Source organism: Lagenorhynchus albirostris, chromosome 10 (genome assembly GCF_949774975.1).
Source record: "Lagenorhynchus albirostris chromosome 10, mLagAlb1.1, whole genome shotgun sequence".
NCBI classification, from domain to species: domain Eukaryota; kingdom Metazoa; phylum Chordata; class Mammalia; order Artiodactyla; family Delphinidae; genus Lagenorhynchus; species Lagenorhynchus albirostris.
Genome location: NC_083104.1, coordinates 23,831,919 through 23,856,325, shown reverse-complemented (window position 1 = coordinate 23,856,325; position 24,407 = coordinate 23,831,919). Strand labels below are relative to the sequence as shown.

Here is a 24,407-nt window from a genome sequence, read left to right as displayed (position 1 = left end):
GGCATAACAAGTTTCTATCAGCCCTGTAGCTTCTGCCTTTTGCCTTGAGAATGGCATGTCTCATAAGGTCTGTCCTTCTGATTGGGTCTTGGAATGAGAAGACATGTGGAGCAAAAGCCACAGCCTGGGGGCAGCCACAGCCACCCTGTAGCTGACATGTCATGTGAATGGGAAAAACAGTGTATTGTATGCCCCGGAGATTTGAGGGTTGTTTTGATACTGTAGCAAGGCTGACTGATAAAATCTGCTTTAATTTCTTGTTCCTTTTTTTATTAGCTAGTATGTTGTTTTTTCCCATCTTAAAAAAAAACTGTATCAGAGTCTAAAGTCTTTTCTCTCTCTCTTATCTCTCTCTCCTTTTTTTTTTTTTTTTTTTGCCTGTGCTGGGTCTTCGTTGCTGTGCACGGGCTTTCTGTAGTTGCGGCGAGCGGGGGCTACTCTTCATTGCGGTGAGCAGGCTTCTCATTGCAGTGGCTTCTCTTGTTGCGGAGCACGGGCTCTAGGCACGAGGCATGTGGGATCTTCCTGGACCAGGGATGGAACCCATGTCCGCTGCATTGGCAGGCAGATTCTTAACCCCTGGACCACCAGGGAAGTCCCTCTCCTAATCTCTTAATTGGCTGATAAGCATAAACTAGTGCTGTAATTATGGTCAAACGCTGATTACCTGTGGTAGACTATTGACAAATTATGTAATAGTACTCAACCCATGTAACTGAACTTGAAGAAAAGGTAACCAGTAAAGTGGGGGCAGTGTCTTCTGGCAGTTTATTACACTCATTTATCTAATGCCTTAAACTCTACTGGAAATGATTCTTCTGGAAGCATGGCTTTTCTTCAGTTGTACAAAGTAGATTATTTATAGTTCTCAACACCTGGGCTTTAATGCTGTTTTCTGTTATCATAAATGAATAAGAGATAATTGGAGAAGCATTTATAGAGTGGCTTTCCAAAGTTTCTGTTTCTTGGGATGTATATGTGTGTGCGTTTGTGTGTGTACCCGCATATTTCTCTCTTATTGACTTCACTAACAAATATAATGAATGGGATCTATTTTTATATTTTTTCCCTTTTGTATTTAATTGATACTCATTTTTCTTTTTTCTTATCATTCAGCTCTCAAAGCACTGTTCTAGCGAATACTTTTAGAACACTAGTTCATGAGTGGAGAGAGCGTTCATTGGACTGTGAGCCAGAAAACCTGGGTTCTACCCTAATCCTGCCGCCAGCCTTTTTCCCTGCCTTCTCTTCTTCCATTCCTTTACCTTTCCTCCATTCACTCATGCAGTAAATAGTTACTGAGCACTGTTGGGCCAGGCAGTGGGAGATAATGAGAAGTAAGCAAGTAAGACACCTGTACCTTCCTGCCCTTATCAAGCCTACTGCCATCTTTTCTTCTGCTCCCCCAGCCCCTCTTCCTTCTGACCATACTGTAACTTTGTCAGCGCCCCACTTGTGATGAGGCTCCTGGTTGTCGTTTTATGTTAATGGGGCTGCTTTCAAATTTGTTTTTACTGCCACTGGATTATTTTGGGGAGGTTGAGGGTGATGCTGGGAGAGGAAAGAAGGTAGGTGGGAGGGAGGGATGGAGGGAGCAAGTGAGCTACCTGCACAGCCTAACCACTATAGAAATTTTTTATTTTTCATGATTCTTTTTAAGTTGTAATTTTGCCTAAATACCCAAAGGATGTACCTGTACAAATGTTTTGAATGTTAGGTGAGATGTTTATTGCTCTTGGCTAGTCTTTTAAATCGTATTTATCTAATTTTATTTTTACTTTTTAGAGTTTGGGAAGCCATCAGTTAGAACGTCTTTATTACCAAAAATCAAATTGTTTCAGAAATGAGGAAAACCTGGATAAATAAGCATGTGCCTTAGTTAACAAGGGCAGTTGGTGATTCAGTAGTCTACTCTGTATTGTAGAACTTCTTGAGGAATTGGTTACTCATTTTTCTTTGCTTTCTGAGTCACGAGCTAACTGGGCTGCTGGAACGGAAGGAGGGAGTGGTAGGTGGGAGAGACAGCTGAACTCTACTTGCTAAAGCCATTCTCAGCTGCAGAAAAACATCTTAAGCACAACCTGATTATATTTTGTAAGGGATTAAAGTTGCCTGCAAATGCTAACTGAGAACATCTGTTTCCTGACCCTGTGCCAGAGTCCTCACCTCTTGACAGGAATTCTGGTTTCGAAATTCTGAGTCTCAGGCACCTCCTTCAATTACTCTTTGGCTGTTTCCTTAAAAGACTTAAATCAACACTGCCTAACATGTTGGAAGTGACTCTGTGAAGAACTGAAAATGAACTTCTTCCTTTGCTTTGTATACTCAAAAAGAAAATTCAGGTTTCATTAGCAAGAATCGTCCCAATTGCTGAATGATTATCATAAGCATTGTGGGGTGATCCATAGTTCATTAAAGAAGCCAGGAAAATAAATGGAAAGGAATCAGTGTATATGTGTATGTGTATGTGTGTATATTTATATAAAGATAGATTTTATTTAACTTTCTTGAATTAAATAGAAAACTTTAAAAAGTATTTCTAATTTTATTGCTTAATAATCCCAGCTAACAAAAATAGTGCTTTTTTTTAAAGATAGGGTACAACTTGTATATACTTGTGACCTTATATTCTGTAAGTCAGACATATATTGGTAGTTCTTGATACCATAATTCTACTGCATAAGTAATTGTTTACAGACCCCTGGAAGCAGGATTAAATCTTAATGCAAGTATTGAACATTTGCTCAGAGTCAGTTAATGTTGAATGATGTGTTAGAATTATTCACTAGATATGTGAAAGCCAATGTGATACTGTGATTTTCATTTTGATTGATTTATTAAATGATACCTAAAGGAAGATAACTTTGTGCTCTGATATTCCTGAATATTAACACTGGGCATTTATAAGGATGATTATGCTGATGAAGGGTTAATGTTGGGCATTAGCCTTCCACGTTGTTATTAGGTATGTTTAGAAATTATATATTTACTGTCTGTATGATATATCTAGAATCTCCTACGTATCAGAATGATTGATTAAACAAAAATAGTGTTTTATGAGGGATGAAATTGGACATAACTATCAAGGGATAGTTAAATGTTATAAAATACTATGCAATGGTCAGAAATGACAGATCTATATTGATCAACATGGAAATATCACTAGACATTGTTTAGGGAAAATTTTAAGTTTTGGAACTGTATGTATACTAACGTTTACTTGAAAGCAAAACCCCAAACTAAACCTAAGTATGTTGAGATAAATGAGAAGCTACATCCCAAACTATTAGTGTCACTTAACTTTGGTTAACTGGAGATAGGAAGCCCGCTTTGACCTTTACTTCTAGGCCTCTGTATATGAATTTTAATAATCGTGCTTTACTTGCACACTTTTTTTTTAACTTAAGAAAAACTTAAGTCATACACAAGGTAAACGAACCCCAAAGTGCTCATCACCAAGCTTTGAACAGTTATCAGTATTCTGTCATTTTTATTCATCTATATCTCTACCCACTCTTCCCTGTGATTACTACTGTATTTTTCATAGTATATTTGTAGATAACATTTGTCTGCGTTGAAATGCCCACATCATAGATGTACACTTTTGAAGAATGGATATGCTCATGTAATCCACACCCCTGATATGATGTTGAATATTTCCATATCCCTAGAAAGTTTTCTGATATCCCATCCCAGTTACTCTGCCCACTCAGGCTAGTTTTGCCTTTTCCTTGAACTTTCTATAGAGTCTTATAGTATAAATCCTTTTTGTGTCTGGCTTCTTTTACTTGATACGGTGTGTGTGAGAATCATCAGTGTTACAGCATGTATCAGTAGTTCTTTCCACTTTATTCCTAATATTCCATTGTATGAATATACCACAATTTGTATAGCTTTTTTTTCTGTTGATGGACATTAATTAACCATTGTGATTAAGGCTGCTTTGACATTCATGTACAGATCTTATTGTGGACATATATTGTCATTGCTCTTGAATAAGTACCTAGGAGTGGAATTTCTGGATCAAATAAAAACTTAGCAAACCCCTTTAGAAAGTGATTGTTCCATTTTAAGTTCCCATTGTCAAAATCTGAGAGTTGTGGTTGCTCCACACCCTTACAATGATTTGGTTTTGTCAGTCTTTTTTATATAAGCCAGTTTAGTGGTTGTTTAATGGCACTTCAATGTGTGCTTTTTAAAAAAGTTTTAAAATTGTGGTAAAATAGATATCACATGAAATGTGTTAGTTTAACCACTTTAGGTATACGCTGCAGTGTAATTGACAATGTGGTGTAATCATCAGTACAGTCTACTTCCCAACTTTTTCATCATTGCAAACAGAAACTCTACTCATAAAGCAATTACTCCCTACTCTCCTCTTTCCTGAGCCCCGTAACTTTTAATCTAGTTTTTGTCTAAGTTTGCTTATTCTAGCTATTTCATGTAAATGGAATCATAGAATATTTGTCCTTTTGTATCTGGCTTTTTCACGTAGCATGATGTTTTCAGGGTTCATCCATATTGTAGCATACATATATCAGAACTTCATTCCTTTTCGTGACTGAATAATATTCCACTGTAGGGACAGACCACATTTTGTTTATCCATTTATTTGTTGATGAACACTTGGGTTATTTGTATTGTCAGTAATGCTGCAGTGAAGATTGGTGTACAGGTATCTGTTTGAGTCCCTGGTTTTGGCTGTATACCTAAGAGTGGAATTGCCAAGTTGTATGTTTAACTTTGGGGGGAAACACCAGATTGTTTTCTCAGTGTGTTTTAATTTACACTTCCCTGATGACTAATGATGTTGAATATCTTTTTTGTGCTTATATTAGTGATTTGTGTAACTTTCTTTGTGAAGTGCTTGTTCAAGTCTTTTGTGCATTTTAAAAATTGGGTTATTTGTTTTTCTTTTTATGATTGAGTTTTGAAAGTCCTTTATTCTGAATAGAAGTCCTTTTTCAGATATGTGTTTTGTGAATTTTTTAGTCTGTGGCTTGTCTTTTTAGTAACAATATCTTAAATTTTTTTTAATTTAAAAATTGTGATAAAATACACATAATACATACCATTTTAACCATTTTGAAGTGTACAATTCAGTTGTGTTGTGTTTTTACATTGTTGTGCCGTTGTTTTCAAAACACTTTTCATTTTGCAAACCTGAGACTCTTAAACTTGTGTAATAATCTTTAAACAACAACTCCCCTTTCCCATCTTAACCCAGCTCCCCTGCCCCCTGGCTGCCACCATTCTACTTTGTGTGCCTATGAATTTGACTATGCTAAATACCTCATATAAGTGGAATCCTTCAATATTTGTCTTTTTCTGACTTTATTTCACTTACCATAATGTCCTCCAGGTTCATCTGTTCTGTAATGTGTCAGAATTACCTTCTTTTTAAGGCTGAATAGTATTTTGTTGTATGTATATTCCATATTTTGTGTATCCTTTCATCCATAAGTGGACACTTGGGTTGCTTCCACCTTTTGGCTGTTCTGAATAATGCTACTATGAAAATAAATGTACAAATCTCTCTCTGAGACCTTGCTTTCAGTTCTTTAGTGTATATACCCAGAAGTAGAATTGCTGAATCACATGGTAATTCTATTTTTAATATTTTGAGGAACTGCCGTACTGTTTTCCAAGTGGCTACTCCATTTTACATTCTCACCAGTACAGGACGGGGTTCCAGTTTCTCCACATCCTTGTCCATACTTGTTTCCTCCCTCCCTCCCTCCCTCCCTTCCTTCCTCCCTTCCTTCCTTTCCTCTTTCCCTCTCTCTTTCTTTCATAGTAGTTTCATAATGAGTGATATCTTATTTTGGTTTTGATTTGCATTTTCCTAATAATTAGTAATGTTGGGCATCTTTTCATGTGCATGTATATCTTTTTTGGAGAAATGTCTATTCAAATCCTTTGCCCATTTGAAAAATAGGACTTTTTGTTACTGTTGAATTGTAGAAGTTGTTTGTGTATTCTGAATATTAACTCTTTATCAGATTGATGATTTGCCAATATTTTCTCCCATTCCATAGGTTACCTTTTCAATCTGTTGATTTTGTCCTTTGATGCAAAGTTTAAAATTTTAATGTAGTCCCATTTGTCTAGTTTTGTTGCCTGTGGATTGGTGTAATATCCAATAGATCATTGCCAAATCTAATATCATGAAGGTTTTCCCCTCTTCTAAGAGTTTTATGGTTTTGGGTCTTACATTTAGATCTTTGATTCATTTGGAGTTAATTTTTTGTATATAGTGTAATGTAAGGGTCCAACTTGATTCCTTTGCATGTGAATATACATTTTCCTAACACTGCTAGTCGAAGAAATTGTCCTTTCCCCATTGAGTGGTGTTTGCACTCTTGTCCAAGATCATTCGAACATATATGCAAGGATATTTCTGGGCTCTTCATTCTGTTCCATTGTCTGTATGTCTGTGTTGATGCCACTACCACCCTGTTTTGCTTACTATATCTTTGTAGAAGTTTTGATATTCTCAGTGCTCCTGCCTCTGAGATCTAATCTTACTTGAGAATCAAACTGCTCACACTCATCTCCTTCCCTATTTTATTTTGATACTCTTGTGTCCATTTAGTGCTTTCTTTGGAAAGATGCTTTTGGAATTTTAGTATGGTTTATAAACCTGAGGAGTGAGTCACTTTAAATTTTTTCTACTTTTAGGTTACTTTCCTTTATTAGGTATACATTCTGCTCTCTATGTACAGTGCATGTCAATGAATTATAGTTGTTAAATTTAAAAATCAATATTATTAGAATGCTTTCCTGGTATGTCAGATGGCAGCAGACCAGATTTGAATGGGTCTCACCTTTTTCTTTTTTTTTTCTTTTTTAAAGAATAGTAGTCACTTTGGGGCAAAATGTTTTCACGTCTTCAAATTCACTTGTCCTTGGTTACCACTGGGCTTGGATGGAAAAAGGCACAGAGTATTTAACAGGAGAACTGGCTTTGTTGTCTTTGCAACACTAGAATGGAAAACCCGAAATCAAGCACAGAAATTCGGACACTGTCTTGCAACAGAAAGGAGACTCTCCTTTGCGTCACTTGTAGGATCCATTGTGTTCTTTGCAGCTTATGATCAAGTCTTATTTTTTAAAACGTATTGGCATTCTAATTTGATCTGTCCATTGAGCCATAGAATTCTAGAGCTAAATGATACCTTAGAAATCGTATCTTCATATCCCTTCAGTTATATTATATATCACATTATTATTTGTTAAAGGACTATAAGGTTATAGGCATTTATTTTAAGATCATAGGATTATAAGCATTGATTGGCTTCAAGGATAATCTAGTCCAAACACTTGGTAATAGGTAAAGCGTGCTCATAATGTAATTTTGTACCTTCTTTATTTCATTAGTAATGCCCAACACTTCCTTTGCCTGTTTACCACTCAGCTTTCACTTTCTCTACTTCACATGGAATCCTCACGCGCACTCTCGTATGGAGTTATTGCTATGTTTATTGCTAGTGGAATCCACGTTGAATTTTAGCAGGTTTTTTCCCCTCTACATCTGCCTCTTTGATGGTAGCTGAGTCTACTGTTGCTCACTTTTTAGGGCTCTGGGTCTTAACAACCTTATTCAAACAAAACATCTTAAATGGAGGTATTAAAAAGGTCACAACAGTGAGCCATTTTGTAACTTTTGGTGCAATAAAATGGGTATGTTGTGTTTTGGAATATAAGACCTCTGAGTGCAGCTATTCATTTCATTCATCTATAAAACATTTTAGAATAACAGCTTACATCTGTATGGGGTTTAAAATGCCACGTTTTGAAGAAACATCACTGTTGTGAAACTCCAAACCAGACATGGGGAGGGAACTTGCCTTCTGACTGGCCCATGTTCTGTAGAAGCTGGGAGAAGAATTTGTTTTAGCTGTGGAGCCATATTTGCTGGCAGTACTACTGTCACATGAGTGGAACACATTTTCATCATGTCTTCATATTGTAAATGACAAGGCATTCAGTAAGGTTTTGACTTGAAGAATGTTTGAAACATTTTTACACATCAGGAGTTTATCTTATGAGGAATATTTCATTACCAGAAGCCAGAAATATTTAATTACCTGAGACGGTCAATTAATCTTGTTTTAGAGTGAAGTTGGGATTTACTTTCGGCTCACTTTTAAAAATAAATACTCAGTAGAACAGTTTTGGCCATTTGAAATGTGTGATTTTTAAAATCACTTCTTTAAATTGAAGGAACAATTTAATGAATAACTTTTAATAGAGGAAAATGGGCAAAATGTCCATCTACAGGATTCAAAATCTGGTATTATTTATTAAGTACCAAAAAAGTGCCAATAACATACAATTCAGTTTTATGGGTTATTTTAATCAAGAAGTGAAGAAGGCTAACATTTCAGTAAGTTACAATAAGTTTTAAGTTACAGGCCTTATTACAGTAAGTTATAAGACCTTTTTTCATCTTACAAGTGTGAAATATAAGCCAAGGACTAGACGGCTTCACAGGTGAATTCTGTCAAACATTTAGAGACGAGCTAACACCTATTCTTCTCAAACTTTTCCAAAATACAGCAAAGGGAGGAACAGTCCCAAACTCATTCTATGAGGCCACCATCACCCTGATACCAAAACCACACAAAGATGTCACAAAAAAAGAAAACTACAGGCCAGTATCAGTGATGAACATACATGCAAAAATCCTCAACAAAATACTAGCAAACAGAATCCAACAACACATTAAAAGGTATGATTACACCATGATCAAGTAGGATTTATCCCAGGAATGCAAGGATTCTTCAGTATATGCAAATTGATCAATGTGATACACCATATTAACAAATTGAAGTATAAAAACCATATGATAATCTCAATAGATGCAGAAATAGCTTTCAACAAAATTCAGTACTCATTTATGATAAAAACTCTCCAGAAAGTAGGCATAGAGGGAACTTACCTCAACATAATAAAGACCATATATGACAAACCCACAGCCAACATTGTTCTCAATGGTGAAAAACTGAAACCATTTCCACTAAGATCAGGAGCAAGACAAGGTTGCCCACTCTCACCACTATTATTCAACATAGTTTTGGAAGTTTTAGCCACAGCAGTCAGAGAAGAAAAAAAAATAAAAGGAATCCAAATCGGAAAAGAAGAAGTAAAACTGTCACTGTTTGCAGGTGACATGATACTATACATAGAGAATCCTAAAGATGCTACCAGAAAACAACAAGAGCTAATCAATGACTTTGGTAAAGTAGCAGGATACAAAATTAATGCACAGAAATCTCTTGCATTCCTATATACGAACGATGAAAAATCAGAAAGAGAAATTAAGGAAACATTCCCATTTACCATTGTAACAAAAAGAATAAAATACCTGGGAATAAACCTACCTAGGGAGACAAAAGACCTGTATGCAGAAAACTATAAGACACTGATGAAAGAAATTAAAGATGACACAAACAGATGGAGAAATATACCATGTTCTTGGATTGGAAGAATTAACATTGTGAAAATGACTATACTACTTAAAGCAATCTACAGATTCAATGTCATTCCTATCAAACTACCAATGGCATTTTTCACAGAACTAGAACAAAAAATTGCACAATTTGTATGGAAACATGAAAGACCCCGAATAGCCAAAGCAATCTTGAGAAAGAAAAATGGAGCTGGAGGAATCAGGCTCCCTGACTTCAGACTATACTACAAAGCTACAGTAATCAAGACAGTATGGTACTGGCACAAAAACAGAAATATAGATCAATAGATAGAATAGAAAGTGCAGAGGGAAACCCACGCACATATGGTCGCCTTATCTTTGATAAAGGAGGCAAGAATATACAATGGAGAAAAGACAGCCTCTTCAGTAAGTGGTGCTGGGAAAACTGGACAGCTACATGTAAAAGAATGAAATTAGAACACTCCCTAACACCATACATAAAAGTAAACTCCAAATGGATTAAAGACCTAAATGTAAGGCCAGACACTATAAAACTCTTAGAGGAAAACATAGGCAGAACACTGTATGACATACATCACAGCAAGATCCTTTTGACCCACCTCCTAGGGAAATGGAAATAAACACAAAAATAAACAAATGGGACCTAATGAAACTTCAAAGCTTTTGCACAGCAAAGGAAACCATAAACAAGACCAAAAGACAACCCTCAGAATGGGAGAGAATATTTGCAAACGAAGCAACCGACAAAGGATTAATCTCCAAAATATACAGTAAACTCATGCAGCTCAATACCAAAAACATAAACAACCCAATCCAAAAATGGGCAGAAGACCTAAATAGACATTTCTTCAAAGAAGATAAACAGATTGCCAGCAAACACATGAAAGGATGCTCAACACCACTAATCAGTAGAGAAATGCAAATCAAAACTACAGTGAGAGGGCTTTCCTGGTTGCGCAGTGGTTGAGGGTCCGCCTTCCGATGCAGGGGATGCGGGTTTGTGCCCCGGTCCGGGAGGATCCCACATGCCGTGGAGTGGCTGGTCCCGTGGGCCTTGGCCGCTGGGTCTGCGCGTCCAGAGCCTGTGCTCCACAGCGAGAGAGGCCACAACAGTGAGAGGCCTGCATACCACAAAACAAAAACAAAACAAAAAAAACTACAGTGAGATATCACCTCACACTGGTCAGAATGGCCATCATCAAAAAATCTACAAACAAAATATGCTGGAAAGGGTGTAGAGAAGAGGGAACCCTCTTGCACTTTTGGTGGAAATGTAAATTGATACAGGCATATGGAAAACAGTATGGAGGTTCCTTAAAAAACTAAAGATAGAACTACCATATGACCCATCAATCCCACTACCTGGCATATACCCTGAGAAAACCATAATTCAAAAAGAGTCACGTGGGCTCCCCTGGTGGCGCAGTGGTTGAGAGTCCGCCTGCCGATGCAGGGGACACGGGTTCGTGCCCCAGTCTGGGAAGATCCCACATGCCGCGGAGTGGCTGGGCCCGTGAGCCATGGCCGCTGAGCCTGTGCTCCGCAACGGGAGAGGCCACAACAGTGAGAGGCCTGCGTACTGGAAAAAAAAAAAAAAAAAAAAGTCACGCACCACAATGTTCATTGCAGCACTGTTTACAATAGCCAGGACATGGAAGCAACCTAAGTGTCCATCAACAGATGAATGGATAAAGAAGATGTGGCACATATATACAATGGAATATTACTCAACCATAAAAAGAAATGGAATTGAGTTATTTGTAGTGAGGTAGATGGACCTAGAGTCTGTCAATACAGAGTGAAGTAAGTCAGAAAGAGAAAAACAAATATTGTATGCTAACACATATATATGGAATCTAAAAAAAAAAATTTGTTCTGAAGAACCTAGGGGCAGGACAGGAATAAAGACACAGATGTAGAGAATGGACTTAAGGACACGGGACAGGGGAAGGGTAAGCTGGGACGAAGTGAGAGAGTGGCATTGACATAAACACACTACCAAATATAAAATAGATAGCTAGTGGGAAGCAGCCGCATAGCACAGGGAGATCAGCTCGGTGCTCTGTGACCACCTAGAGGGGTGGGATAGGGAGGGTGAGAGGGAGATGCAAGAGGGAGGGGATATGGGGATATAAGTATACGTATAGCTGATTCACTTTGTTATACAGCAGAAATTTACACAGCAATGTAAAGCAATTATACTCCAATAAAGATGTTTAAAAAATGTGAAGTATTTACATTCTTGTTAAAATGTGACATATTTACAGTTGGGAGGAGACAGTACAAAGAAGAAAATTAAAGTCATCTCTAATCTCACTAAACGTTAGTCCTCTTTGGTATTTTATTACATCTTACAAATTTTAAAAAATGGCAGTCCAGTGGTTAGGACTCATCACTTCCACTGCAGGGGTCCCAGGTTTGATCCCTGGCTGGGGAACTAATATCCCACAAGCATGCAGCGCAGCCAAAAAAAGAAATGAAAACTACAGTCCATCTTTTGGGTTTTGATAATTTAATTGAAAATAAAGCATTTTAGTGTCAGAATGGACAGTGTCAGATGCTTTCATGTTTTGGTGACCAAAAAACTCAACTAAGTTTGTCTCCTATTATGGAACTTTGATGTACAGGATGGGGCGCTTGCTTATTTATGAAGATGACAATATTCCGTGAGATTTTAGTTTGTCAACTTAAACTAGTTTATTGACATTGATTTTTCTTTTTTTTCCCTCTCTCACTGCCATTTCCTGCCTGAATGGAAGTCAGATTTTTCTTTCTGTGACTACTGTCAAGCCCAGGGCCATCATTTCTTCCAGCAGAATAAGACAGATGATGCTAGACTCTTAATTTCTGGTTAAATATAAATATTTCGGAAGTAATTTAGTGCTCTTAATTCATGGGAAGGTAAATACCCATTAATCCCTTCAACATTGTGGTCTCTGACACATACACACACACACACACACTCACTTACACTCACATACCCCTATGCATATTGTTTTTGATCAAAGTCCACATTTACTTTTCACTTACAACTGAACTGGATACAGAGCAACTATACTGGGGCCACGACCTGCTTGAGCAGCATCATCCCTTATGTAGGCCCAGTGGATAGTGTGTGGATATTATTACCTAGGCTAGTGAGTAGGGTCCCCTGGAGTTCAGGTATTTTTACTTTTTACTTTTTTTTTATAAATTTTATTTATTTATTTTGGCTGCGTTGGATCTTCGTTGCTGCCCACGGGCTTTCTGTAGTTGCGGGAGCAGGGACTCCTCACTGCGGTGGCTTCTCTTGTTGTGGAGCACGGACTCTAGGCACGCCGGCTCAGTAGTTGTGTCTCATGGGCTTAGTTGCTCTGTGGTATGTGGGATCTTCCCGGATCAGGGCTTGAACCCATGTCCCCTGCATTGGCAGGCAGATTCTTAACCACTGCGCCACCAGGGAAGCCCAGGTATTTTTACTTTAGGAAATATGGAGGGTGGGGTTCTATTTTAGAATTAAAAGCACATAGATTATACTGGGGGTGAATTTATATGCAGGCAAATCCAATAAGATGTCTTTTAGGTAGACTAGTAGTCAGACAGGGGCCTGTAGTCAGATTGTCTGGGCTTTTTACTTCCTGTGTGCTTTAGGCAAGTTAAACAGCATCTCTGAACCTCCATTTCTTGATCTGTAAAATGGGGATGGTAATAATACCCATCTTACAGGGTTGTTGTGAGGATTCGGTGAAATAAAAGCTATGAAGTGCTGATGGGCACAGTGCCTGGCATGTGAAAGGTGCTTGGTAACAATTCTAGCTTATTGCTGTACAGCTAATTGTAAATCCTTAGTCTAAGAATGCTGATTGTCTTCACTGCTGGAGATGACTCTTCTCCCTGCCCAAGCTTGAGACTAAATCCGGCTGTCAGGCCCAACTGTTTAGAGCCCTCACTCCTCCACATTGAGAAGCCCTTCCTTCCTTCCCACGCCCGTGTTCTGTCCCCAGACCTTGCTTCTCAGCTTCCTCCTGCAAGTGGCTCTGTCTGCTTCCTCTTCTTTCTCTCCTCCCAGCCACCTGCCTTGTCCCCTCTGTCCTTCCTCACTCCTCTCCCTCTCCTCTCTCCCTCTCCTTTCCTTCTCTCTCCCCTCCTCCCCTTTTCCGCTCTTCCCTTTCTCCTTTCCTCCCCTTCCCCTCCTTTCTTCCCCTTCCCCTCCTTTCCTCCCCTTCCCCTCCTTTCCTCCACTACCCCGTTCCTGTGCTCCCCGCTCCCCCACTCTTTCTCCGCCTCCCTGCTTCTCTTTTCAACCCTGACACGTGGCCCGCTGAGCAGCAGACAGCTCAAACTCTTAAGCGGGAAAATGTCACATCTTTAAAGTCTTCATTACCTGTGATGGAAAACACTTATTTTCTCATTTCTTTAAGCAGCCTGACACTCTTCATATTGAGCTGCTCTTTCAGTTTCAAGAGGGCATCATTTTATGTCCCTTGGGCTGAAAAACTTAGTAGATTTTACAGGCAGTTACCGTTTAACTCTGTTTCTAAAAACTATGCATCCTGTACTTATAAATTTAATGGTAGCTTTATTATGTACATAAAGTTAAAATGAAATAATGTTTCTGAATAATAATTATAGGTTCATATAGTCATGCTAAGCAAACTGATCTTTCCTGCCTAATTTGTTTGATTTTTTTTTTTTTTTCTCTTCAGATTCCTTTCTCATTGGTCCAGTTTCCCCTGTGGGAGTCCTTAAAAGTAAGTTTTCCAATCTTCATATAAAACTTCTCTCTAATTATCTTATGATCATTAATACCCAGTAGTTTCGTGTGGAATAGTAGAATATAATATTGAGTAGCGGTTTAAAAACTCAAAACTGTTAGGAGTTGGAAATATTTTGTGAGTGGGATTTACATGCCAGTTCAGTGTTTTAAACTTGTTTAGGTGTCTGTGGTCTGGGAAATAAGCAGAGCAGGCATAACTGACATCCTGAGATGTTTAGGAAAAACTTTGCTTTCCTCTGTATTGTAACTCTTTTTTCCATCCACTTGAATTTTATTTCACTTCGGGGTGTGTGTGTGTGTGTGTGTGTGTGTGTGCGTAGAGGTTAAGGAATAACAGTGAGGGTAAATGGAAAAGGAAGGAAAGCAAGGCTCTGAATATTTGTAGGCCTAGAAGGCCAAGACCTTCCCGCCCACATCTAATGGTGGGTGGGAGTGGGGAGGGGCTTGGTTTCTGAAGGCCCCTTCTGTCTTTCCTGCTCACCAGGCCTAGGAACCCTCAGTGAGAAGGAGCAGAGTGTGGGGAGTTGTGAGTCAGCCTTGGACTCATATGTTTAAAAACAAACAATTAAATGAAAATTTGAAAGCCTTTGTTCAAAACATGCAGACATTGTATTTGTTTTTCATCTCCTGGTGCAATGATTTCAAAAATTGCGGCTCACGGTATGAATTATGTGGTGTTTGTCAGCATTTTAAAGACAACAACAAAAGGGAAAATAATAGTATCTTATGAGGTAAGGTTAAGTCTTGCTTTGTCAAACTTCAGTGTTGCGTGTACATATATACATGCGTCTGTGTACTGGGTCGCGATGTGAAATGTATTTCTCACTGTGGATAGTGATCAAAAGAATCTGAAAACCCTTGTTCAAATGAAAATGGTTTATAAATGACCAAACTGTAAAATGGCAAAGTACCTAGGTAGGCATTTGATAATACAAAAAATAAAGGAATTACTCTCATAATTGTATAGCGTTAGTCATCATGGAGTGCTCAAAGAAAATGTCTTTGGAAGAATAACAGTTACTTGGACTCTGAAAAATATTCTGTTGAAGTTACATACTAAAGATAATAAAATGAGACAAAACATTATTCATAAAAATAAACTCAGCAATATTAAGTATTGAGAAATACTTCTTATAAATGATCTGATTTTAAGGAGTAGTACAGTTCATTTAATGCAGATTTTGGGATCTTTCATGGTTGTTTTGTTTTTGTCTTTACTGTTTTGCGTGTGGCACACGGTGAAAATGGATTTCTCTGGCAGTGTTTCCGGGTGTGATGTAACAGCTATCCAATGAGAAGGTCACATTCCATAAGCATAACACCTCTCTATTTTTGTGTATGACAAAAGACAATGGAGCAACAGCTGTCCAGCAAACAAGACTCACTTTATTAGTGTCTCAATAAGCAGCATTCACGTGGCTTCTGCACTGTATCTAAGATACTTAGGCCCAGTTTCTGCACAGGAATGTTTTGAGGCCCAAAGAGGGAAAAAGCATGGGATTTGTTTCTTTGCAGTATTCAGGACATTTGCAGTATGCTAGCTAGTTAAGAAATGTCTAGGCTTCCTTGGTAGCGCAGTGGTTAAGAATCCGCCTGCTGGGGCTTCCCTGGTGGCGCAGTGGTTGAGAGTCCGCCTGCCGATGCAGGGGACACGGGTTCGTGCCCCGGTCCGGGAAGATCCCACATGCCGCGGAGCAGCTGGGCCCGTGAGCCATGGCCGCTAAGCCTGCACATCCGGAGCCTGTGCTCCGCAACGGGAGAGGCCACAACGGTGAGAGGCCTGCATACCAAAAAAAAAAAAAAAAAAGAATCCGCCTGCCAATGCAGGGGACACGGGTTCGAGCCCTGGTCCGGGAAGATCCCACATGCCGCGGAGCAACTAAGCCCGTGCGCCACAACTACTGAGCCTGCGCTCTAGAGCCCGTGAGCCACAACTACTGAGCCCACATGCCTAGAGCCCGTGCTCCGCAACAAGAGAAGCCACTACAACGAGAAGCCCTCGCACCACAATGAAGAGTAGCCCCCGCTCGCCGCAACTAGAGAAAGCCCGCGCACAGCAACAAAGACCCAGTGCAGCCATAAATAAATGAATGAATATATGTATGTCTAGAATTTTTCAGAGTGATCATAGATAACAATGCTGAGCTTTAATACTTTTCTTTGAGCCAATGTTAAGATGCCATAGTTTTTTTTTTTTTTTTGTCGGATTTATTGAGGAATAATCTTCATACAGGAAAACTCCTTTTAAGTGTACATTTTTACAGGTTTTGACAAATATGACTACCACCCTAAACAAAATGTAATATCATCACCCTTTTCCAGAATATCATATAAATAGAGTCACACACTGTGTAGTATTTTGTTCCTGGCTTCTTTCATTTAATATGAAAGACGAGATTCATTCCTGTTTTATCCCGTACCAGTAGTTTGCTCCTTAGTGGTGCTGAGTAGCATTTCATTGTGTACACGTACTATAATTTGTTTAGCCAGTTACTAGTTGATACACGTTCGAGTTGTTGATGATTACGGATGAAGCTGCTACAAATATTTGTATGTGGGTATTTGTATGGATATATGGTTTTGTTTCTCTTGGGTAAGTACCTAGGAATGGGATTGCTGGGTCATAGGGAAAATATAAGTTTAATTTATAAGAAACTGTCACAGTGTTTTCCAAGGTGGCTGTCCCATTTTCCAGCAATGTGTGAGAGTTCCAGTTGCTCTGCATCCGTGTCATTGTTTGTTATTATTAGATTAAATAAAACTTTACCATTCTGATAGTTGTGTACTGGTATCTCATTGTGGTTTTAATTTGCAGTTCTCTCAGGGCTAAATAATATTGAGCATCTTTTCGTATAATAGTGTGTTGTTTTTTTTTAAACATCCAAATGTGAAACCACAGTGCTTTGTAAAAGCAGACAATTTTTGGCATGTCTTTTATTTTTGTATTTATGAGTTTATCCATTTACATTTGCTTCTGCAACCATAGAGACACTGTATTATATGGAAGGGTTTCTCTATTATGTTTATGTGGAAATACTGCTAAGAAAAAATTTTCTCAGCAAGGACTTCGGCAGATTGTGTGCACATTGTGCTATAAGGAGTGGGACTCTGGAGGTAGGGGGTGGCCACTATCATCTTAAACTTATTCTGCCTAAAATCGATGGTATCGCCTTCTAAAATCACTTCCTCCTGCTGTCTCCCTGATTTCTGTTAATCATACTCCTATTCTCCTGACCCCTTTGGTCTCAAATCCCAGGTTAAATCTGATCCTCTTTTTGTCTATCACTCACCAAGTTGTGTTCACTCTGACTTTTTGAAACCTGTGGCCTCCTTTTTTTTTTTTTTTTAATCAGATTCTTACTAACTTATGCCTGGACTTAGTTAACACTCATCTGTTCTACACATTGAATTTGTGTGATCTTCCTTAAACATCTCTTTGAAGTTCCCAGAAATGTATAACTTTCTAAAACTCTAAAGCATGAAGTTGTTGGCACTCAGGGATGTCCATACTGTGTCCTTAACTGTTTTTTTCCATCTCCCTTCCCCTTACACTTGTTTTTTTTGCTTTCCCTCCTTTCCTTCCTTTCCTTCCAACCAGAATAGCCTCCTTGCTGCCCCTTTTCTTTGGCTTCCTTCTGCAATGGGCTTTCACGGATCAAATGCTATGCATCTTTTAAAGCCAGCTCAGTTTTTTTCTCGTGCTTGAAGTCTTCCGATCCAGACCCTGAAGGTTTACCCTTATAGCTAACATTTGTCTGTATGGCTGATTGGTATTTATTCGTGTACTGTATTGCATTGAAAACATCTTAGAACTGAGCTTTAGCACATTCTGATAAGGCCTGAACCCCTTCTATTTATAGAAAAGTGACAGATGCCGTTAGTGTACATGTATTGCCTGCCTGCTGTGAGTTAGACACTTTCATTTCACAGCAATTCAAAGATGAGTAAGATGTAGCTGATGCCCTTGAGGAGTTTTTACTCTATCAGAGAAGCACATACCCACAGATAACTCCAAGGTAACGTGTCTGTAATTGAAGACCACCCAAGGCACTGTGGGAGCCAGCCCCCCTGACTCCCCAAATCATGTCATTTCACTACCTCATTTCTTATGTTTTCTTTTTTTTTTAATAGTACATATGCTTACAAAAAAGATTTAGATGAAAGAAGACTAAACACCATAAAGAGGAGGGGAAGTAAAAGGGGTAGATCATCATATCCAGAACCTCTGAGAAGATCATTTTCCTTTAAGATTTATATTGAGTTTGGAACTTTTCTAGTAGCCCAACAAGAAGAGAAACACGATAGATTACATGGTTCTCTTATCTGACAAATAACCAAAGCTTATTATTTCATGTTGTCCCTTGGCTTTGAATACCCTGTGTATATGGCTGACTTGCACGTTTAAAGCTCTGTCGTGGACCACTTGCTCTGAGTTACAGCCTCACATGACCAACTTCCTAGGTGACACCCTTACTCAGGGTGTCTCAGGGGAACCAGCTCAGAACAGAACACTTGGTTTTTATTCCCCTTCTCCCCAACCTGTTCCTTCCCAGGTGTCTCCTTCTCCGTAAGTAGAACACATGTCTGTTGCTTGCTAAAGTAGAAACTTAAGAATGACTCCACAGTTCTCTCTTTCCCTCATCATCCAGCCCATCAGAACAGTCCACTGTTTTTTTTTTTTCACATTTATTTTTATGTTATTATTTATTTTTGGCTGCGTTGGGTCTTTTTTGCTGCGTGCGGGCATTCTGTAGTTGCGGAGAGCCGGGGCTACTCTTCGTTGCGGTGCGTGGACTTTTCATTGAGGGGGTTTCTCTTGCTGCGGAGCACGGGCTCTAGGCGTGTGGGCTTCAGTAGTTGTGGCTCGCGGGCTAGAGCACAGGCTCAGTAGTTGTGGCGCTCGGGCTTAGCTGCTCTGCGGCATGTGGGATCTTCCCGGACCAGGGCTCGAACCCGAGTCCCCTGCATTGGCAGGCGGATTCTTAACCACTGTGCCACCAGGAAAGTCCCCAGAAGAGTCCACTGTTCTGATTGAAGCCTCTAACTCATCTCTTGCTTGAGTTGCCACGTTGGCCTCTCCAATGCTCTCTCTGATTCCATTCTTGCTTCTCTAAAATATCTTCTCTTCGCAACAGCCAGAGTGATCTTTTAAAGAAATAAATCAGATCATACCACTCTCTGCTAAAAGCCTTCAGTGACACCTCTTTGAAAGAAGAGTAAAATCCAGAGTTTAAACTGCGGTTGACAGGGTCCCGTGTCATCCGCCCCTCCTACCTCACCGACGTTATCCCACAGCACCCGCCCACTACACTCCAGCCTCCCCATGTCCACGTCCTGCCCTGCAGTCCGGCTAGCCTCCCTCTGTTCTGTTCGGACTCGCCAGGCTGCTCCTTACCCAAGGGCCTTTAAGTTTGTTGTGCCCTCTGCCAGAAATATTCTTTATTCATTTATTCTACACATTGTTACTGAGTACCTACTATGTGCCTACGGCCTGGGGAATATAGTGATCAACAGGGTTGACAAAAATCCCTCATCAAGCTTTCACTCTGGCTCTTTCCCTAGGCTTTTCTCACGTCCAAATCTTTCTTGTTCTTTAGTCTTAGATCATGTCACTTCAGAGAGGTGTTCCCTGTCCACCCATCTTTAAAGTAGGACCTTCCCATCTTCCCTGCTCAGTAAACATAGCACCTGTTTATTTCCTTTGTAGCATTTAAATAGTTTATTTAGTTATGCACTTATTGACGCCCAAATACTTATAAAAAACACGTTGTGTGTTGAGCAGATATATGCCAGGCACTGTGCTGAGGAGTATATTATATATTCCTTAGCATCTTATTCACGTGACGTACAACTCAGAGAGACAGGTCCTGTTGTCTTCCCCACTAAAACAGGGAAACCAGGGCTCAGAGACATTGTCTTCCATCTGCCAAACTAAGTCCTCAGTTTTCTGTCCAGTACCCTTTTACTGTATTAACATTGTTTTTATTACTACAGTCATGATCATTAAGAATCATAATATGTAGCATTTCTCAAAGTTACAGTGTGCCCAGCACTGTGCTAATCACTTTCCATGGATTATCTCCTATTAATCTTCATGGCAATTCTTTGAGGTGAGTGCTCTTACCGTTTTCATTTTGCAGATGTGGAAACTGAAGAAGAGTTTGAGTGCCTTGCCCAAGGCCTCAGGAACACTCAGTGTTAAGGGGTACATCCAGGATTTGAACCCAGACAGTCTGACTCCAGAGTTGATGTCCTTAATTATTTTACACATAACTTTGCACATAGCGTACAATATCTTTAAGAATGTCGTTGCTGTTTCATATGTTCAAAGGTTGATAAAAAGTTGAGATGGTTGTATTATATCTAATCAGCTTATTTCAGGCATTTCTGCAAATTGTGTTGATTCTTTAACTTGATGACATAAAACTTAAAAGCCCTGGCTACCATATTTCTTAGACCAGCCTCCCTTCCTCCCCTCCCCCAACCCATCCCCGGTTCTGCTGTACTTGGGCAAGGGTTAAACAGTGTTTGCTTCAGGAAGGAGTCAGCTCCGAGGGACCGACATGGGGCAGCACAGATAGTTTATGGGGATGAGTGGAGCCAGACTACATTTCCCGCGTGTTTGTGTTTTAATTTCTTGTAGGACTTGGCTTTTTGGAGGAAGAAACTTTGTCTTCTGATCGTTTATATTCTTTGTAGTTCTGACTTTTACACAGCAGGTGTTTATGACTATTTACTAATTGTTTGGAGGTTAGCATTCTTTCTTTTTCAAGGTCAAAGCAAAGTTGGGTAGCTGTATACATTAACCGTTTTATTTAAAAGTAGTTTCTTTTAGAAGTATGATGACACCTCTAACACACAAATGTATTCTCACTGAGCCTTTGGCAAACAATACACGTATTTTGAAAGGATATGATAAAATTTCCTATAAGAATGTCAGATTTGTTTTAGTGTCTGAATATATAGAGAAGTGTAGAGGATTATTAAGAATGCTGCCAGGTCTAAGTAGTTTTGCTTCTAGCCACAAGGTGTTACAAAGTTGCAAAGCAGTAACTAGAAGAAATGCAAACCTTAACCTCAGATGCAACGTTTGAAGCAAAATGAAAATAAAATCAGTTTGGTTATGTAAAATTTTCACATTATGCTGATGATTTTCTAAAATGAAATCATCGCTTTGTAACAGAAATCAGGGGCCAGTGGATTATCATTTCAGTTATAGGACAGTGTATAAAATCAATACATTTTAGAAGTCTTTTAAACAGCCAGTACTTTATAAAAACTATATTTTTATTCAAATTGAAGGGTAACTTGTTTATTGTTGTTGATTCTTATTTTTTAAATTAATTAATTAATTAATTTTTGGCTGCATTGGGTCTTCTTTGCTGCATGCAGGCTTTCTCTAGTTGCAGTGCGCGGGGGCTCCTCTTTGTTGCGGTGCGTGGGCTTCTCATTGTGGTGGCTTCTTTGGTTGTGGAGCACAGGCTCTAGGCGCGTGGGCTTCAGTAGTTGTGGCTTGCGGGCTCAGTAGTTGTGGCACACGGGCTTAGTTGGTACGCGGCATGTGGAATCTTCCTGGACCAGGGCTTGAACCCATGTCCCCTGCATTGGCAGGCGGATTCTTAATCACTGCGCCACCAGGGAAGTCCTGATTCTTATTTTAATAATAGTTAAAGTGTCTTTTATCACTCCATCCGCAACATTCTCCCATACCTTTAGTATATGAACAAAATGATAGTAATTTAGAAGGTGCTCATGCTCAGGGTCTCCACTGTACCATTTCATGAGACTGGGACAATCTGGTATCTGCACAGACATGTTTGATCAGAACACAGATTCCTGTGAAGGCATATTAAACATTGAGAAGGGAATGATAACAGAGTAAAAATGATTGTGTGTGATTTTTACTGCACTGTTTGTCCCCTAAATTAAATACAGCATGTCAAGATGGAAGAAAACTCCTAAAAATAAGAGCAAAATATTTTATGTCCAGATCACCAGCAAAGTCAGAGTCTGAGATGCTGATTAGGATTTTAGCAAAATGTCATTATAATGAAGCAGACATCTTTTTTAACAATTTAAAAAATATGAGAACTTTTGAATTCTTAAAGACAGGTGGTTAAAAAGAGATGGCAAAGAAAACTAAGTAAGGAAGGAAGGATGTGTAGCAAAGCCTGACAGGATGGATGGAAAGGGTGTCACTTCTGAGGCTCTGGATCCTTCTCCCATCTCGTCCTTTGGACCGGTGTACTCAGCTGCCTGGTGTCCTGCTGTAGTTACAGTTGTGAAGCCAAAGCAGTAACAACACCTAATATGTTCCTTGCAGGTTCCATTACTTTCAACCGAGTTAAGATTTAACCTTGCCTCATGGGTCCCACAGGCTAGTGGGTTAGGGTCCTTTGTCAAAAAACAATAAAATGCACACCAGGATTCCTCCTTGTCATCTTCTTTTGGATGTTTCTCTTCTGTTTATGCAAGTTTGTGAGCAAAATGAGATAAATATGCTCATTCAGATACAACATTCCTGTGATGAATCAAATTGACTTTTTTTGGCTGAGACAAAGTGTGAGAAAGGAATTAAACACACTTTATTTTAATCAGATTATCAAACAAATATATATTAAAAGGCACTTTTTATTTATTTATTTATTTTTTAAACATCTTTATTGGAGTATAATTGCTTTACAATGATGTGTTACTTTCTGCTTTATAACAAAGTGAATCAGTTATATATATACATATGTTCCCATATCTCTTCCATCTTGCTTCTCCCTCCCTCCTACCCTCCCTATCCCACCCCTCTAGGTGGTCACAAAGCACTGAGCTGATCTCCCTGTGCTATGTGGCTGCTTCCCACTAGCTATTTTACTTCTGGTAGTGTATATATGTCCATGCCATCCTCTCACTTTGTCATAGCTTACCCTTCCCCCTCCCCATATCCTCAAGTCCATTCTCTAGTAGGTCTGTGTCTTTATTCCCGTCTTGCCCCTAGGTTCTTCATGACCTTTTTTTTTTTTCTTAGATTCCATATATATGTGTTAGTGTATGGTATTTCATTTTCTCTTTCTGACTTCACTCTGTGTGACAGACTCTAGGTCCATCTACCTCACTACAAATAACTCAATTTCGTTTCTTTTTATGGCTGAGTAATATTCCATTGTATATATGTGCCACATCTTCTTTATCCATTCATCTGTTGATGGACACTTAGGTTGCTTCCATGTCCTGGCTATTGTAAATAGAGCTGCAATGAACATTTTGGTACATGACTCTTTTTGAATTCTGGTTTTTTCAGTGTATATGCCCAGTAGTGGGATTTCTGGGTTGTATGGTAGTTCTATTTTTAGTTTTTTAAGGAACCTCCATACTGTTCTCCATAGTGGCTGTAACAATTTACATTCCCACCAACAGTGCAAGAGTGTTCCCTTTTCTCCACACCCTCTCCAGCATTTATGGTTTCTAGATTTTTTGATGATGGCCATTCTGACTGGTGTGAGATGATATCTCATTGTAGTTTTGATTTGCATTTCTCTAACGATTAATGATGTTGAGCATTCTTTCATGTGTTTGTTGGCAGTCTGTATATTTTCTTTGGAGAAATGTCTATTTAGGTCTTCTGCCCATTTTTGGATTGGGTTGTTTGTTTTTTTGATATTGAGCTGCATGAGCTGCTTGTAAATTTTGGAGATTAATCCTTTGTCAGTTGCTTCATTTGCAAATATTTTCTCCCATTCTGAGGGTTGTCTTTTGGTGGAGTTTATGGTTTCCTTTGCTGTGCAAAAGCTTTGAAGTTTCATTAAGTCCCATTTGTGCACTTTTAAAAAATGCCTATAATGATGCCCAGTTCCTTTGGAGATATGAAACTCTGCTAGTATTTGATTTCCAGGAAGCCATGTACAGATTCACACGTAATCTCCTTTAAAAAATGGGGAGAAAAGGAGTTAGCTTTGTTTCTGTTTGTCCTTTAGACCTGCTTCCTGGGTATTCTTGAGTGTTTTTGGTGTCAGTTTAGTATGTCTGGTGTAAATATGCGATAGGATACTGTTAGTGCTGCTCTGGTTTCACTCTGTCATCCCTGGGTGATCCTGGCCCTCCTTCCAGCTGAACCTCAACCAAGCCTTGTAACTGTCTCTACCCAGCTCACTAGAAGGCCTTGTCCAGTTAAGTAAATGTTCATCCTTGAGCTGGAACCTGTTA

The 24,407-nt window shown here is 39.2% G+C and overlaps 1 protein-coding gene across 6 annotated transcripts in view; it reads left to right on the top strand.

Annotated features, from left to right (window-relative positions):
• SLC25A26 (solute carrier family 25 member 26) overlaps positions 1 to 24,407 on the top strand; it is a 140,801-nt gene that overhangs the window by 93,890 nt on the left and 22,504 nt on the right. For all 6 annotated transcript variants that reach the window (XM_060161396.1, XM_060161395.1, XM_060161394.1 and 3 more), the window contains one exon: positions 14,143 to 14,187. In XM_060161396.1, the coding sequence (XP_060017379.1) occupies positions 14,143 to 14,187 (45 nt within the window). The remainder of the gene's footprint in view (positions 1 to 14,142; positions 14,188 to 24,407) is intronic.